General features: G+C 41.0%; 1 protein-coding gene across 1 annotated transcript; it reads left to right on the top strand.

Annotated features, from left to right (window-relative positions):
• The first annotated feature begins 496 nt into the window (after positions 1-496).
• LOC104063478 (cytochrome P450 4V2) lies at positions 497-13,063 on the top strand. Its single transcript, XM_009565655.2, has 11 exons — positions 497-805; positions 2,929-3,041; positions 3,604-3,689; positions 5,461-5,651; positions 6,031-6,100; positions 7,140-7,266; positions 8,772-8,963; positions 10,182-10,284; positions 10,684-10,818; positions 10,980-11,159; positions 12,298-13,063. Exons 1-11 carry the CDS (start codon positions 595-597, stop codon positions 12,471-12,473), a joined length of 1,584 nt encoding a protein of 527 aa, XP_009563950.1. The 5' UTR covers positions 497-594; the 3' UTR covers positions 12,474-13,063.
• Positions 13,064-18,460: the final 5,397 nt, after the last annotated feature.

Below are 18,460 nucleotides of genomic sequence, written 5' to 3'. Positions count from 1 at the left end.
AGTATGTACATCTTTTAAATCCCTCCAGGGGTAGCAACTCAACCACATCCTTGGACAATAGTTACACAGTTTGTGTAACCCCTTTGAACCATTAACCTAACTTAAGAGAGGTGCTCCCCATCTGAAGCACTTTAAATCATTTAGGCATCATGTTGGAGAGCACTGGAGCAGTTCTGTATGGGTCCTCTGAGACCCTGAAAACAGATGAAGAAAGGCAGTGTTGAGAAAACCCATACTTCCCTAATCAGCAAAAAGGTGGTTTTCCTCTTGACAGCTCTTCCTTCTGAGGTATTGCATGAGCCTGCAAAGACCTTTCTCACTCTTCCCTTGAGTCAGAGGAGCCAAGCGAGGGCAAAGAAACAGCACTGTTCATTGTAGCTACTGACATCAGTAAGTACTTGCAGGCAGGCTCTGTGTGTGTGTGCGTTTTTTTATATCTTTGTTTATTTTCCTGGCAGGAAGCTGCGTATTTGGGCTCGTGACAGCTCCACCTCCCGCTTTTGTGGCCCTAGTCCTGAGAGGAACGCTGCTCACTGGCAGCGACAGATACAGGCAGTGCTGGTTCCTGTTAGGGATCAAGGCTGGGAGGTGGTAATGGAGGTTATGCAGGGATCCGCAGGGGGATCCCAGCTGCTGCCTTTGGGCGCTGGGGTCATTACCTTGCTGTTAACGATTGTGGCCATGTGCTCTGTGCCCTCTTTGAAGGATTACTGCAGGCGATGGTGGGTGATAAAGCCTATCCCGGGCATCAGTCCCTGCTATCCTGTGCTGGGAAATGCTCCACTCTTTGAGCGGAAGGGAGAAGGTAAGGACAAGTTCACGCCATACTCCACCTGTGAGATCCCTGTGCTGCATGAGGGTTTCCTGGAGGAACAAGCGCTCGTGAGGAGTTGGGTGGTCAGGCTGTGTCTGGCTGCAAGGAGGTTGTGGGGTGTGCCATCGCCTTCGCGTCTCTCTGGGACAACTTGCAAAGAACTGTGAGAATTGGACAGTCTAGGGTAAAGGAGAGGGGACTGCATAGATATTGAATTACAATTGCTACAAGATTAGCTGGAGGTTCAGCCTGACAGCAGCTTCCAGATCCTGATGTTGGACTCGGACCAGTTTCCAGTTGTTAGTGAGATGGAGCATGAACGCTGTCAATGTTTTTCTGTGACAGAGAGGCGTGCTGAGTGCTCTGGCAGGAAGCACTGTGTCAGAGTGTGAAACACTGCGTCTCAGCATGCTGAGTTTCTGGATTGTTTTCAAAGTTAGCTGCTTAAATTTATGCGAAAGAACTTGTTGAGTATTTACAGTACAGCCCTCAAAAGCAAAACTTTCTGCTCTTGCATTGATCAGTGCTACCTTCTTTTTGCCAGGTGTTTTAGAGAGCACTAATGAGCCTCACCTTTCCATTTGGTAGTTAGTTAGTTTTACACAGGAGCATATTTCTTGAGGAATCCATGGTGTGAAAACAGCTCTGGCTGTGCTGTCAGTAGACCAGCAGACTCTCCTGGCTGTTTGTGATGCCTATGTATGCCAGTCTACTCAGTGAACATGTGTTCCCAGCTGTGCTGCCAGGCATGTTGCCAGAAGAGAGAGCAACTAGATTCTAGGAGCGTAGTGAAGATGAGTACAGAATGGGCACACACATTGCCCGCTGCTAACACATGCTGAGATATGTTCCCTCTGTTCACAAGGGCATGTGTATCTTTTCTCTGAATCCAACCCCATATCTAAATACACATGTGAGAGATCTTTCTTTGGTGGGAGAAAGGGCAAGCAACTTTCCATGAAATTGACTTTGGGGAAGAAGTAGCAGCATCATAATCAGGATGGGCAGCCTGATCTAATGGGGTGTCCCTGCCCATGGCAGGGGGATTGAAGCTAGATGATCTTTAAGGTCCCTTCCAACCCAAACTATTCTATGATACTATGATCCTATAAGTATTTGAGCCTGACTGAGAGACAAATATTTTTACTTTTTTTTTGTCCCTTGTTTTTAAATCATCTTAAAAACTAAAACAGAACAAAAAAAAAAATACGTTTCTTCTATCTCCAGAAAACAATTTTCTGGAGACTTTCATGTTCTATGGAGTTTCTAATCTCCTTTAGCAGAAGTCACGTTGCCCTTGAGCTTTAGTTATGTCCATGAACATTTGTCTTTTTTCTTGCTTATTTATGTAAAAATGAGTGAAGTTCATAGTTTATAATATTTTCCATTAAAAATATGACAATTTAAAAAGTTTTTTAGAAGAAAAAGGTAAGGTTTTATACGAGAAAGAAATATGACTTTTCATCTGATGGTGATTTTATTTATTGATATTGGTAGACAAATGCTGGAAAATTGTAATATTCTAATCATGATTATGTTAGGAAAAAATATTTCAAAAAGTCAAGGTAATCTGATACTTATAAGCCTTTTGGAAGAGATGTCATTAGAATTTTACCTAAGCCTAGGGAACAACGTGTTTGGGTACCTGTTAGGAAACGAGGTTTTTTTCCTTGTTTTTGTTTTGCTTTGATTTGGGTGCATTTGAACTTTCAGCTCTGCAGAGACCTTGGAGGGAGTCATTTATTGTTTAGTCTGGTTTCTGAAAGGTTTAAACTTTAATCTTAATTTCTGGTTTAATCTGTTTCCTTGAACATTCTGATAGCACCTGTCTCCTCTAGAACTGCTGAATGAACTGCTTAAATCTAAGAGCCTTACCTACAGCTACGAGGAGTTTCTTTAGAATAGATTGACTTCAAGAGTGCAGCCATAAAGCAATGCTCCTGAAGTACAGCTAATAAATAGCTGCAAAATATGGTGCTTGGTCGCAGCAGCAAGATAAAACAACAACAGAATAATAATTACAGGACATGTGGCAAAAGGGTTCATTGCATACGTCTTGCTTGCTCAGCAAAAGCCCCTTTCATAAAAATTCTAATCTACTTTTTTCATTCCAGGTTTTTTTAAACAACTACAATTTTATGTTGAAGAGTTGAGGAATCGGCCATTGTTCAAACTTTGGATAGGACCATTGCCTTTTGTGATTTTGTATAGCCCCGAGAATGTGGAGGTGAGTGTACTCATGACTCTGCTGTCATGCAAAGCCGTGTCCACACTGTTAATTTCTATTCTCTCAATGTAATTTTTTGCAAAAAGACTTGAACTGATTTATTTGAGACTGTCCTCTGGCCCAGTGCTAAAGAAAGGCTGAAAGTGGAAGAATATAAAAAGTCGAGTTTTGGCCACAAATACTTGCTGTAGGTGGCCAGCAATTAAAAGCACCAACTCAGTATGTTTTATCCAAAGAAGCAGCTCCTTTAGCTTTGTTTTCATATGCGTGAAAGCTTCTGCTCCCAAATTCAGATCTCCCTGTGGCTTTGTAATGCAGATTTCTCTTTTTCTGGAAGATAAGGGGAGTGAGAGTAGTAGTTTTTGAGTATTTGTTTCTCAAGATTAGGATACCTACTGAGAGACTTGAGTGTGAACTCTTTATGTTCCACCTTTGTATCAGCTTGTTCCGAACTATTATGCATTCTACTGAGGCTCAGGGCATTGCGAAGGAACTGCGGGTGTGTGAAGTAATTCCAGCTAACAGTCGATGGTTTTTTTCTCTCCTTTCATTTTCCTGACAGGTTATTCTGACCAGTTCAAAACACATAGAAAAATCATACCTGTACAAATTCTTGCAGCCATGGCTGGGCACTGGACTTCTGACGAGGTATAGTGAAATGCAGGTGCATTGGTGCCTCTCTGAAATTCACAGGGCATATGATAGGAAAAGGGCTTGGTGGAAGGTATGCTGCGTGTATATCTCTGTCCAGAGATGTAGATAGCTGTCAAAGTCATTCCTCTTAGCAGTCTTTGTTGCTCTTAAGAAGCTAATGTTTAATAAAAATTTTTAGATACTTCTGTTTCTTGGAAAATTTGGCCATTTTTAATTTTTTGCCCAGAGGTTTGAAATGAATGTGAGTTTTGGGAAGTTGTATCCTATGACAAGTGATGGCTTTTACTCTGAAATGCTACATGCTGGATGTTCTTAATGTTGTGACAGGTGTCAAGTGGTCAGGCAATGGCAGAACTGTGACTGTATGCATTGCTTATCTCAGCCGGTGAAGCCGCAAACCAGTAGGATGGGTTTAAGGTTAGGGATGCTTTGGATTAAGATGGGAATCTATCTAAACCCTGCTCTTCATTTCCTTCAGAAAGTGGAGTCTTGTAAGAAGTGAGCCTGGGTAAAAGTGCAAGTCAGAAACGGAGAGAGGGAGGACTAGTGATGTAAGGTATCCTCCGGTCTTGGGAGAGTCAAGGAAAGTTTGGCTTGGATGATACAGATATTCAAGTTGAAGCAAGACGTGTAGTGTGGCTCTGATGACTTTGTGCCTCTTCTGTGTTTGTGTGAGTAGGTCATGGTCCCTCTGTGAGCAGTGGAGTTTTGCTGACTGTTTGGAACTCTTGGAGGTGAACACCTCATGCTTTGTGTTGGTACCATGGTGACATAAAATACAGCTGTAATCACATGGACTGCGAGGCACAAGTTTATGTGAGAGGATGCCTTTTATCCTCGCTTTTGTTCATTGCCATTAAGAAGGCAGTAATCAGTAGCAAAGCACAGAGGGTTGATGTCCATGGGCTTCAGGCATGGTGTATCCTCACTGTTAATCTTCTTCCTTACTGGTTGTTTAGTCTCCGGTAGGTTTTTAGAGGAGTTTTTTTTTTACTTCCTTGTGCTTGCGAAAACATAATGGAGGAGAATGTTACCGTTTTTGCTGATTAAGGACAGTAGCGGTAGACAGTAAGGAGATAAGCAGGCCTGAGGAGGGCCCCAGCAGGAGGTTAACAGAAGTAGTGTGATGGTTTATCCTGTAAGCAGAGCTGCCAGTTGTGTGTCTGTGGGGCGTGTGATTCAGAAAAAGGGAACAAGAGCCCTCAGCAAGCTTGAAGTCATTTGCTGTGGCCCTCTGCTCTTCCACTGACATGCAGGAGGTGGTTGCCTGTCTCCAAGGAAGTACTTTGTATCCAGACCTTGAGGCAGTATTTTGCATAATGTCTGTAGACCCTAGTTCTCTGCCATCCTCATTTCCTACTGAGTGGATGAAGGTGAGCATGAGTGGTGATCCACAGAGGTAACATGATGAGTCGAGGCCTTAATGCTGAGTACGTGGCTTGTCCTGTAGATGGCTTCTGCTCGATTCCTCTGAGCCTGTGCATATCCTGTGCACTGAGCAACCATGAGGCTTGTTGCCATCTTCTTTTGTTGAGAACAGCTGTGGAAACGGTGGCTTGTGCTTTGGAGAAGCTGGAGCAACAAATATGCTATTTTTCTCCTTCGGGGGACTGCCGTGGACAGCTTGAAGAGAGTCATTTACAGCGTGTGTATCTGTGAAGGCATTCCAGGCTGCAGTTTTTACTGAGTACTTCCTGTGATCATGGGCATTATATTTGTTACCCGGATTTTTTTAAACCCTTCCTTCCCTCCGTTAACTTTGCAGCACTGGAAACAAGTGGCGGTCACGAAGGAAGATGATAACTCCTACATTCCACTTTGAAATCTTAACTGACTTTCTAGAGGTTATGAATGAACAAGGAGTTATTTTGTTGGAGAAACTTGAGAAGCATGTTGACAAGGAACCATTTGATGTGTTTCTAGACATCACTCTGTGTGCCCTTGATATCATCTGTGGTAAGTTGTCTTCAGTTGTTGTGGCAAGGTTGTGAATGGTGCAGCTGTGCCATGTATGAGGAGGTGGTTGAAATGTCCCTGCATATTCTGTGAATGCATTTCCATATTCCTATGGCCATCCTTTCTCCTAGAGTGTCTTGTGTGCAGCTGAGCAGGTGAGTTTGTGGGACAGATGGGGCAGAGTGAGGTCTTAAGTGAGGTTGTGTTGAGGAGCATTTCCTGAGTGTGGAAATGTACAGTGTGCTCATTGCCTGGAAAGGCATGTGTGTATTTGCCTGTTAAAGCAACTGCGTGGTGACAGTCAGATGCTGGGATTAGTGTACAGGGACTCTGGATTTCACTTAGCGCTTGTGAACCATTTATGATTTCTTCCTCCTAGAAACGGCAATGGGCAAGAATGTCAGTGCTCAGGAGAATAAGGATTCTGAGTATGTTCGTGCCATCTACAGGTAAACAGATATTTTCCTTGGCTACTTTGTAGTTGAACTGGAGTTTATGCTGCTGATGTCATGAATTCATCTGCTGTAGGCCAGGAGGGAGTGCCAGAGGAGTCACAGATGGAGGCAGAAAGCAGAAAAAACTCCTGCAGATTTTGGTGTATTTTCTAGTACAAGGATATGCAATGGGAGACTGAGGCTTTGAAAGGGATGTCAACTGCCATCCAGTTGATCCATTGATACAGGAAGTTAAAAAAAACGTGGAACTGCAGCACGTCATATCGGTATGAATATGACTGGCAGGATTGGGAGGGTGCTATTGTAGACATTTGTTAAAGCTGAGGCACTGCTGCTCTGCAGCTGACAGCAGTATTTACACTAGTCAAACTCTACATGACTCTCCAGTGGATTAGGAAAAGCATGGTTTGTAATCCTACCACACTAGTGTGTCATCCTAGATGAGACATAGCTTCTTGTGGCATCTCACCTCTAGCCTTCGGTGGGGCTTGTTGAAACAAGTGCATTACAAAAGGGAGTGGAATGAGGTGGTTTGATTGTTATCAGTTCCTTGGCCTTTCCCAAATGGTACCGCAAGGGGACCCAAAGTTGTTCTAAATGTTATAATTACTCTTAAAGTCTATTTCTGCAGCTAAAAGGGTGTGCAAGAGCTGAACAGCAATGAGAGTCAGCCCTTCCAAAAGTACTGCAGTTATGTTTGAGCATATTGAAATCTCATTTATTTCAATTGCTTTTCATGTGCTGTCTGGCATACATGGTATCTGGACAGTCAAGTAGAAATGTGATGATTTTAGGTGGCTGCTTGAGGTCACAGAGTAGATATTTCGGAGTCCATGATTTATATCTAACCACCATCATGGTGATGCTGGGACAAGCTACAGCCCTCCTTTCAGATGAATAAGTTTAAACACAGGACATATGTAAAGTTCCATTTCATTGGGGGAGGCTGAACTTTTTTTGGGGTCTTGGAAGTTTGCTATAAATTTATTTTTTTGTCAAGAAATGCTTCTTGATATAATTGTTGTGCCCCTAGGATGAGTGATCTAATCCAACAGCGACAGAAGAGCCCTTGGTTTTGGCCTGATTGTGTGTATAAGCTGTTCAAGGAAGGAAGAGAGCATGACAGGAACCTCAAGATCCTTCACAGTTTTACAGATACCGTATAGATTCCTTTTTTTCTTTTTTAATGGTACATTCTAGTTGTTGGAAGACAGAGCTTCCAAATTGATGTGGCCTTCACCCCCTTTATATGCATGTATTAAAGTATCTCGCTACTGGGATGTCGAGGATTTCTCTGAAAAGAAGACAACAACTGACTTCTCTGTCAGCAGCTCTGTCATATTTACACAAGGCAAGGGATTATTATACTACTCCAAGGGAGTAACAGGATTTACAGGACCTTGGCAATCAAAATGAACAACAGGAATTCACTGAACTCCTGTTCTACCCCAGCTGCTCCACAGCTGATTCACCTGCAACAGCTCACTGCCAAGTTTTGTAGCAGTAAGCACAGGGCTGTGGTTAGTAATGCCACTTGATCCAGCCCTTAGAAACTGAATTCAGTATTAACTTCCCCTGTTCAGAGCGGAACGGCTGAGATGAGCAAACACATGCAGGTAACCCACATCAGCAGTAAGCCACTTTGGCATAGAAATCAGTAAGCATATGTTACTGACTTGTCACAAAATGGAGTGTTCTTTCACCATTGTTTGTCTGTGCAAGTAACACTGCTTTCTCTCACCAAATATTTCCCCTGCTATTCTTGCCAATGATTGCCCTCCAAATCTACTGTCAGGATGTTACCAGAGAGGCTGCTTTCCCTGAAATAGTTGTAGGTACCCCAAGATGTCATTGCCTTAATGACCACAACAAAGGAAATAATCTCTGAACTTTCACTACATATAATGAGTCATATTGACTCTGTGTTGTTTTTTAAGTAGTTCATGTTTTGAGTCTTTTTATTGGGAAATGAAGCAATGAGACATGAGAGGCTTTTAAAGAGTCCTAAGGTAATGCTTTCTTCCTGTGCTGGACTGGTGCACTGAATATAGGAGGCCAAATCTTAGGAGATAACAAAGGAGTGATAAAAATCACGTAGTATAGGTGTTGACAGAAAGCACTGAGACAAAAGGTGTTTTCAGTATGTGGTCTTGAACACCTCCAGGGATGGGGTATCCACACCTTCCCTTGGGCAACCTGTTTCAGTGCCTCACCACTCTCATAGTGAAGAAATTCCTCCGTATGTCTAGTGTAAATCTGCCCCTCTCCAGTTTGTACCCATTCCCCCTTGTTGTATCCCCACAAGCCTTTATGAATAGCCGCTCTCCAGCTTTCCTGTAGGCCTCCTTCAGGTACTGGAAGGTTGCTATAAGATCTCCAAGGTCGCCATAAGATCTCCAATTCTTAGATCCAATCTATAGATCTCTATCTACTACCTTGATCAGACAAAGACTATTAAAGTTTTGTTCTATTGCTTGGACAAGAGTGGCTGATTATATTTCACCTACTAACAGAAAAAGTCAGTTTAAGTTCATAAGCTAATGCTTACAGCTGTGCTAACTAGTTCATATGGGCTGCTACAGATAGGTGTTGTTTTAATAACTTGGGACAAAACTATGCACATATGCTGTGTGAATCACATCTAATACAATGGTTATAATTTCAGGTGATTGCAGAAAAAGCTGCAGAACTTGAACGCACCAAGCAAATGAAATGTAATACTGATGGCAACTGTGAAGGAAAGGGCTCCAAAAAAAGAAAAGCTTTCCTGGACATGCTGCTGAGTGCAACGGATGATGAAGGGAACAAATTGAGCTACATGGACATTCGTGAGGAAGTGGATACTTTCATGTTTGAGGTACCCAAGGAACCCATTGGTTTGTTGTTTTTTTTTCTCTTCCCCTCTCCTTTTCTTCCCCGAATCTGAGATTCACTGATCAGGTGACAAGGAGGTGACTCTTCCTTAGTTCAGGAGGATGCTTCTAGTATGAAATTATTTTAGCCTAAGAGAAAACCTCCGTAGTATAGAAACTTCTGATGATCGAGAATTGTGTGCCCTGGCAAAACACTGGGCAACACACATGTGATGGGGCCCTGCCTATGTGAGCAGACTCTACTCACGAAAGCAAGTGAGTAGTAAGAGAATGATTGATAAGGGGCCATGGGCTCTCAGCTGCTGTTGCAAAGCTCATTAATACTAAAGAGACTCTAAAGGGTTTCAGTGTTCTGCCTGGCATTTTGCCAGCTTTTCCTCACATTTTGTCCCTTGCTGTGTTGGCTATAACCTCCTGGTTCTGTGATCAACTGTGCATTGGTATACTGTCATCTCATGTCTGGTTGCCTGTCCAATGAAGGGTCTAAACAAGACTTTCACAAGTTTTCCACATACTTCTATTGGGTGGACCTAATAGAGCTTAATTCAGTCATAATACTGCTGTTGTAACCTAGAGAAACTCTCTTCGCATCTTACCATTCCTATACTACTCCATAGCTGGATTTTGAAGAAATGCAGCATCCTGAATTTCATGATTACACCTGTTTAGTACCAAAACCCTTTGTAAGTTGTCCTTCCCCCTTTCCTCCCACCCCTAGAAACCAAGAAATAGTCCTTGCTATGGTATACTGTACTGTATCTCATTAAACTGGGTTTTTTTGATAGTTTTGTAGAAGTATACAGATTGTGTCCATCGTATCTCTCCTGTGGTAGTTGTTGACACTCCCATTTTACATTGTTTGCTGGACAGTAACCAGAAAGGTGAATATCCATCTGTTTCATGGTGTAGACACTGATAGTTCATGCACTTCCAGGAGGCAGAAAAAAACGATGTTTGCTTGGTTATTTCAACACTTTTCCCCTTTGGTCCATTTTCAGGCACTTGACAGAATCATGGGTCATTTTATATCCTGATAATCAGCATGTTGGATAGAGATCTTCACTCTTGTTTTTTATTTTTCTCATGCTTATGGGATTAATAAATCTCACTTTCCATACTACCTGCACATCCAAGTATTTACAAAGCCTACTTTTGCATAGGAATAGTGTTGAAGTGATGTCTTTCTAAATCTGGACCTCTAGGGCCATGACACAACAGCAGCTGCTATGAACTGGGTCCTCTACTTACTTGGACATAATCCTGAAGCCCAGAAGAAGGTTCATAGAGAACTGGATGAGGTATTTGGTACGTTTCCATTTCCCCTTCATTGAGGTTGTGTTGATGGTTGTATTTGTGAGTGAGGATGTGGTAGCTTATAAGCCTTGATGTCAAACAGGAGGTAGAAACCTGCCTTGTGGCCTTTCTGGAGCTTTCAATACCTAGAGGTGACCGGAGAGGGTGCTTGAAAGACTGTAGGAAAGTATAGCCAACCTCACATCTTTGTTTGGACTCGATGATCCAGTGCGTCTTTTCCAACCTGGTGATTCTGTGATTTGGGTCAAAGCATGTAAGTTCAATGTGGATGTAGCACATTCTCCTATGGGGTCTTGGTGCATGATGAGAATTCATGAAGAGAGCTGGGATGAGTTAAACAAAAAATGGGGTGGTTTGGTCTTGCTCATCCCCCTGTTTGTTTTTGAACAGGCAACAGTGAGCGTCCTGTAACAATGGATGATTTGAAGAAGCTTCGATACCTTGAGTGTGTTGTGAAAGAAGCCCTTCGGATCTACCCTTCAGTTCCACTGTTTGCCCGTACCTTGAGAGAGGACTGCCTAATTAGTGAGTAGTGTCCTGCATTCCTATCCTACTAGTATCTCAGTTGGAGGTGGTTCCCAAGTAAAGAGCAGCACTGTTTTATTTTTTACTGTGCTGTTGTGCATAGGAAGTCACTTATTTGCTGTTGTTTTGACCCTTCTTCTCACTTTACCTTTTCTATTTAGGAGGATATCGGGTACCAAAAGGCACAAATGTTCTTGTCATAACTTATGCCCTGCATAGAGACCCCGAGATCTTCCCTGACCCAGAGGAGTTCAGGCCTGAGCGATTCTTCCCTGAAAATTGTAAGGGAAGGCACCCATACGCTTATGTGCCCTTCTCAGCTGGTCCCAGGAACTGCATTGGTAGGTAGCTGACAAGGAAGCCCTTGTAATGTGACAGTGCTGCTTTTGGTGTGGTGACTATCGCAGGAGGGTGTGTATTGGAAATTTTAGGACTTGATGTGTGTGCTGGTAGTGTCCACAGTGGCTCTTCCTGTATGGCCCCTCCCTTCCAAATTCTGGTCACTGTCTTCACTGTGAGCGTGGTGCTTGAGCTGCCACATTTTCTGTCTTCCCAAGGGTTTCCTTTTTCCCTAGGGGCATTAGTTCCAGGTAAAGTGTTGACTGTTTCCTCTTTGCTGTTTGAGGTCTGTGTACTCTGGGAAGGAGGATGGGTTGTGGATTGTCCCAGGAAGGCCAGACTTGTCATGCAGAGTGTGGTAGGTTGACCTTGGTTGGATGCCAGGTGCCCACCAAGCTGCTCTGTCCTTACCCTTCTCAACAAAATGGAGGGGGAGAAAATAAGATGGGAAAAAAACCCCAACTTGTGTGTCAATATTGAGGCAGTTTAATAAAGCAAAAGCAAAGGCTGTGCATGGAAGTGAAGGAAAACAAAAGATTTATTCTCTACTTCCCATCAGCAGGTGATGTCCAACTGCTTCCTGAGAAGTAGGGCAAAAGTACACGTAGCAGTTGCTCTTGAAGGCAAACATCATAATAACAGCTCCCCCCTTCATCCCTTCCTTTTAGCTTTTATTGCTGAGCAGACGTCATATGGTATGGAATATCCTTCTTGTCAGTTTGAGCCAGCTGTCCTGGCTGTGTCCCCTCCCAAGATCTTGCCCACCTCTAGCCTGTTGGTGAGGGGAGATTGTTGGAGAGAGAGCCTTGGTGCTGTGCGAACGCTGCTTATCTGTAGCAAAACACTGGTGTGCTACCAACACGAAGCATAGCTAACAATACAAAGCATAGCACTATGAGGGCTGCTATGGGAAAAATTAACTCCATCTCAACCAGACCGAACATAGAGAGAAAAGTGCTAGTTTCAGTAGTATCCATAAGACCCTAAAACCTGTTCTGTTCTCAAGGAAGATGCACAGTGATTCTGTGATTCTGTTCTTGCTGTTCTGGGTTCCTAGGGGTATCGTTCTGAGTATGCATATGCAGCAACTGTTGATGCTACCTGACAATAACATTATTTTTGCTGCCCTTTAATTTCTAGGTCAGCGCTTTGCACAAATGGAGGAGAAAGCTCTTCTAGCACTCATCTTGCGGCGCTTTTGGGTGGACTCGTGTCAAAAGCCAGAAGAGCTTGGTATAACTGGAGAACTGATTCTTCGTCCAAATAATGGCATCTGGATTAAGCTGAAGAGAAGGCAAAATGCTGGATCAGAATGAAAGGAATTTCAAGATTTTATTTTCTGAAAAATTTCTAAGCTATTTAGACTGATATATATTTTTAAATCAGTGTTTTTATAGCCATTGAAACTAAAGTCATGACTGATTGTTTCAATAAAGAAGATGTTATAATAACCCTAAATTGCTCTACTTTTCTGGTATATGTGAACTTCATGTTCATCTTCTAATTGCAAGTCTTTAATCATCAAATCTTAGTGCCTTATCTACTGGGACGGAACTATTCTATTGCAACAGTGTAAAAAAGTTTAATTATGGTCTTGAAACCAGTAATGGAGTGATCTGGTTGTATTCCATAGCATTTTTGAGGTAACTGATAGCCTCAAATCTTTGCATAGTTTTCTGTGAGTGATAATTCTTCCACTTGGTACAATGTTTTTTTCTGTTTTGGTGATGACTGCATCTATGAAGACAAAGCAAAAATCTCTGATAATTTCACTCCTTCTTTGTAAGCATTTACAGTACTTCTTAAGTAATAAGTGCTTTGAATTGTTTTTAGCAAAGTTTACCATAAACATTTATCTATATATTCGTACCATGAACTAGATAGCATGCAAATTACACACAGTATCTCGTAATGACGGAAATACTGTATTATTACAAATGTTGAGAATAAACTTCTAATATGCCTTCATATGGAATTAAATTATATCTGTAAAAATTACCTGTCTGGGCACAGGTAAATTACTGATGCACAATTATTTCTTACTGTCAGTTCCTCTGAAATGAGCAGTCGATCAGATTTTATGGTGTTAGTCAAAGCTGAAGCAATGAACCAGTCTGTTCTTGCCTTCTAGGATCCTGAAGACAACAAAGAGAATTTCTTGCTAATTGATGATAAAGAGGAATTACAGCAATAGAATGAAGTGCCTGTGAAAGTTTCTAATTATTTTGTACCTTCAGAACAGGTCAAAATCTGTAACATGCCACACACATGGAAACCAAACTCTCCATTGCTTTTGCAAGCACTGATGAAAAAGCTGGTGCAAGACTAAGCTGGGGCCCTCTAGCTGGTCTGCCCTTTATTTCTGCCCTATGCTTTGGTATTTCTTTTGGCTGGTTTGTTCCCTTAGCATGACTCCTGGCGCTCCATAAAGAAAGGTGCACACTCACAACCACTCCTGTCTTAATCTGCTGATGCAGCATTTGGTCTTGCTGCTGTGACTAGCAGAGAGCTTGTAGATGTGCCATTGCTTTTAGGTAGTTCCAGAGCTGTTAATACTTACATAGTAAGAAAGCAGCAGTCTGTCTTTAGTCTTTGTCTGTTTTCTTGTGCACTTTTAGCAGCACTAAGTGGTTTAATATCTGGGATATTGCTGTCCTTTGTAGAACATCAGAATAACAAGAAAACAATTCCTATGTTTTGCAAATAAATTCTTTATTTTTCCTACCAAACTCTTTATATCTTATAAACTTAGATTTTATGATTTTCTGAGGATCTTATAAAAAAACCCTTAACTGCTTATTTTATGTAAACAAAATCACAAAAAGTTTACTGGAATTTTTGCTGTTCTTCTGCCATTAAGAAAACAAGATTCATGTAACAATAATAATATGGTTACGTTCTTCAGCCTTTGTTTTCAATGATAGGTTTCATTGCTAGATAGTAACAAGAAAATAAGTTTAGAAGGTTGATTGTGAAAATAATTTTCTTTATAATGAGATAACTTTCAGAGACTACCTTCATCCATGTAAAACAAATTACTCATGTTTGCCAAAGGGACCATAAGTTAAGGAATTACATAACACTTTTGAGTACTTGGTAATTCAAGCTTTGCAGTTATACAGAATTTGCATCCAGAATGCTTTCTCAGGACATTTCGTGTGAAGCTGAAAACTGGAGAGGTAGCTTATAAGTTTTGTTAAATCATGCCCCTAAATTGAGGACTTTCAAGACAAATCAAAACTAATATTAGTTCCTTTTCCTCTATGAGATCTATTTTATGGAAAGAGTTTTTCAAAATCACCAAACTATAACAATTCTCTGTAAGGAGATAACATTTTTGTGACATCTGTCTGCAACAGTATTTTTGATTGTCATTTGATTTTGTTCCATACTCTTCTCCTATACAGTCTGAGGAGAAACCAGAGTACCTGAAATGAGCCTGCTGGAAAGCTGGGGAGGGACTGTTCATAAAGGCTTGTAGTGACAGGACAAGGGGCAATGGGTATAAACTGGAGAGGGATAGATTTGGGCTTGATATAAGGAAGAATTTCTTCACCACGAGAGTGGTGAGGCACTGGCACAGGTTGCCCAGGGAAGGTGTGGCTGCCCCATCCCTGGAGGTGTTCAAAGCCAAGTTGGATGGGGTCTGGGGCAGCCTGGTCTGGTGGGAGGTGTCTCTGCCCATGGCAGAGGGGTTGGAACTGGGTGATCTTTAAGGTCCCTTCCGACCCAGACTATTCATAGAATCCTATGATTCTATGACTCTATGACTCTATGATTCTATAATTCATATAATGAGAAGTCAAGTAAACTGTATTTTCTTTATAATCTCTGATGATAACAAGAAAAATAATTGAGGGAAAACCTGGATAAAACTCTAACGAGGGACTCATTATTAAAAGTGCATTGGCTCAAATTCTGGTATTAGACTACCGAAGTGGAAAATCCCTATTTAATGATGCACATACTGTCTTTGACAAAATGAGCACTGGTGTAATCCTGTAGTCTTTATATTCAGACTATATTCATCTTCTTTGTCGTGAAAACTGGTTCTGAACCAACCTGAGGCTGTTAAAGAAATAACTATTGGGGAAATCAATACTGAACACACAGAAACTTTCTGCATGCAGGGTAGATGTTTTAGATGCCTTGCATTGTGTAGAGTGTATGCTTTTATTACCCTGAGTCATGTGGTCTGTTGTTGTTGGTTAGGGTCAGCAACGACCCTTTTTTAAAAAAATAAAAAAAAAAAAAAAAGAAAATTAACCCTGTATGATTTAGGAAGGCAGCCTTGCCAGGTTTCCCGAGAAAGTATTGGGACAATAAAATATAGTGTAATAAAAACTGCATGTACGTAGGAGGTGTTCTTGATCATGTTGTGATGGCTAGGTATCTGCTAATGTTTAGATCTGAAGGTAGAGGTTGAATTCTAAAGCCAAATGTTACTCTGAAATAGTGGTTCATAAAGGGTATTCTCAGTGATGCTAGTGGAGGAGTGGTGCTGGCTCAGTTACTGAAATATGACTGCCTTGCTCTAAGAAGCTGATCTCATATATATGTGCCATTGCTTATATAAAGAGTGCATTTGTATGGTGACAGAAAGGGCAAATCTTTCTACCAAGATGAAGCAAAAGTATGTTTTTCTGGATGATGGTTTGCTGCTGTTACAAAGAAAACTGACAACAAGGTTTCTGTGTGACCTCTTGGGTAGTGCTGCTTGAAAGTGCCTCCAGGGCTGCCCCAGAGCCACTAGAGGTTTCCCGTCACCTTGGCACGAAAAGCTCTGGGCTCTGAAAGCTGCATGTCTGGGACATATTTAGGAAGTGGACTAGTGGTGGCTAACTAGAATCTGCTTTCCTCCCTGTATTTAAATCTCATGTCGTGAAAGATAAACACTCCTGAGTAGATGTTAGTATACTGCCGCATACAGGTCCTTGTCATGCATAGTTTAATGTGACATCTCACTGATACTCCTTCCAGCAGGTACCAGGCTCAAAGAGCCTTTTAAGACACCATTTTTCCTAAAAGCAGTATTGGCACCAGGCCTTGGGAAGCCTCCCAGTATAGTACTACGTCAGTCCATAGACAGATCTTTTTGGGAAGATGATCTTCACTGTTTGCATGGATTAACACCTAAATTAACTCACTTTCTAAAACTAACTAACTAACTAAAATCTTAGATTCTGCTGAAAATGGCAGTTCTCTGCTAGATATAACTCCATCTTTTCCTTGACAAATGGGCTTTTCTGATCTGTGCCAGAAGTGTAGCATGTGTGGAGGTGAAGAGTCCATTGAAAAGGTAAATCATTTTGAGAGAAGAGAGGCAGTCAGTTAGCAAACAACTGTTTACCCGAAACTGCAGACCTGACTACAGGCTAGTATCTCAGATACATGTATAACTTCCCATTAGTTACTGATTGATGATGACTGGGCGCTGTGAATCTTGGCCAATGGCAAAGCTACCGGGACTCTTTTGTAGGTTGAAATGTTCTGTTTTCTCTAATGTCTAATAAAAAACACCACCAGGTGTTCTAGCTGAAAACAGCAAGGTCTTGCCCAATTATGTGATTCTCCATTTATAGGAAAAAATCAAATCTATTTTCTAGATGTTGAAGGTCAGGTTGGATGGGGCTTTGAGCAACCTAATCTAGTGGAAGGTGTTGAAACTAGGTGATATTTAAGGTCCCTTTCAACCCAAATCATTCTATTGTTCTATTTATAAGAAACAAATCAAAGAAAAACAACATCAAAACAACATCAAAACAAGCCCAGTAATGGTGTGGTGTTTACAAATGTCTTCTATTTTTCTCTCTGTTTGATCTGCATTGATTTCTTATATGACATCTCATGTGTAATTATTTCTGGGCTATATTTCTTGGAAGACGATTATTGACATGTAATTGCTGGAAATGGGACTATTATACTGCTTTTATTTCAATACAATGTGCAATCCAGCACTTTCCACAAATTGATAAGTAAGTTATTCTAGCCTATCTTTTTGCAGCCATTTTAGGCAGAATCAAATCAAACACAAGATTACTTTGGCCTAGTAAGAGAGTGGGATCTTCACTCAGATAGTGTCATCTGGACTCAAATGAAAAGGGTCCAGATTGTTCATCATAAGAAGGAAATATTGAGATTTAATTTTTAGAACTTATTTTAGCAGCATATGGTATTTTACTCAATCCTTTGTCCTATACATAATAATGACTATGCCGAATTAAAGATAAACAGAGAATATTTGAGGCTGTCCACAAAGCCATATTGAAATGAGAACTTGGCACCCTTCCTCATTCCTTTGCAGATGACTTTTCCCCTTGTTCCATGCATAACTGGGGGGTGTCTCGTCACAGAGAACAGATCCTCTATAATTTTGAAGCTGCTGTTTGAATAGGATTGCTATAAGAAATGTGGGGTTTTGTTTTGGCAGGCAGAATTGGATCTAAGACTATAATAGTGTCCAGTCATTCATTTCCTGAGATGAAGCTTAGTAATTCATGCATAAATCACATTGAAAACCAGCAGAAAGCAGTATCATGCTAGTAGGCACTGTCAGGGAAATTTTATTTTAAAGAACTTGCTGACAGCTTAGGCTGAAGCAGGTTTGGGTTTTTTTTTATTAAATATTAAGTCAACTTCATTTTGTTTCAGATGATTCATCTAAATTTCGTATCATCAAAAGATGTCTAAACCTTATCAAAATGTTTTGATCAACTCTTCTTTTAGCCCTACCATCTGAATTATGAACTTTAATTACAATATCCCAAGTTAGTTCCCAGAATATTATTGGTAGCTAAATGAATACAAGAAGAGAATTCAAACAACAGTAACCTTAAGTAGAGCCTTCATGAACCTAAGTAGTATTAGAGGTTTTTAGTATTCTATGCATTTTGGATTTCTAACTCTTCTACTAGTATAAACCATGTAATCTGTTTGGATTTCAGTCAATCTCCACAAGCTGATAACAGCTGAGAATTTGTCTCAACATATTTTATAATTTGTCCTATAATATAATATACAGTAATTAATCCAGGAACATAGAGTTTGTAACATTCTTTTCTCTGTGTGGAAGTGCAACTCTGTTGATCTGTGCAACAGTGCAGCAGTGTGAACAGGGGAGTATTTCTCATGTGAGTAGCAGACCTGCTGAAAGAAAATCCATATATTTAAGTCCTAGAGAAGCTTCTGATGAATGGTTATGACGGTATACTGTATGTTGAGATACATGATTGTTGCGAAATTTATGATGAACCATATGCCTTATTTTTCCAAAAGCATTGAAGTTCGAGTATTTTGGGGTTTT

The sequence above is a fragment of the Cuculus canorus genome, chromosome 4 (assembly GCF_017976375.1).
Source record: "Cuculus canorus isolate bCucCan1 chromosome 4, bCucCan1.pri, whole genome shotgun sequence".
Lineage (NCBI taxonomy): Eukaryota > Metazoa > Chordata > Aves > Cuculiformes > Cuculidae > Cuculus > Cuculus canorus.
This window is presented reverse-complemented; position numbering and strand designations above follow the sequence as displayed.

Bases quoted from the DNA above. Each gene is read 5' to 3' on its own strand.
- LOC104063478 (XM_009565655.2), top strand. From the start codon at position 595: ATGGAGGTTATGCAGGGATCCGCAGGGGGATCCCAGCTGCTGCCTTTG. The intron at 3,690-5,460 runs GTATAGTGAAAT...TTAACTTTGCAG, and splicing joins GGCACTGGACTTCTGACGAG to CACTGGAAACAAGTGGCGGT. The intron at 10,285-10,683 runs GTACGTTTCCAT...GTTTTTGAACAG, and splicing joins AGAACTGGATGAGGTATTTG to GCAACAGTGAGCGTCCTGTA.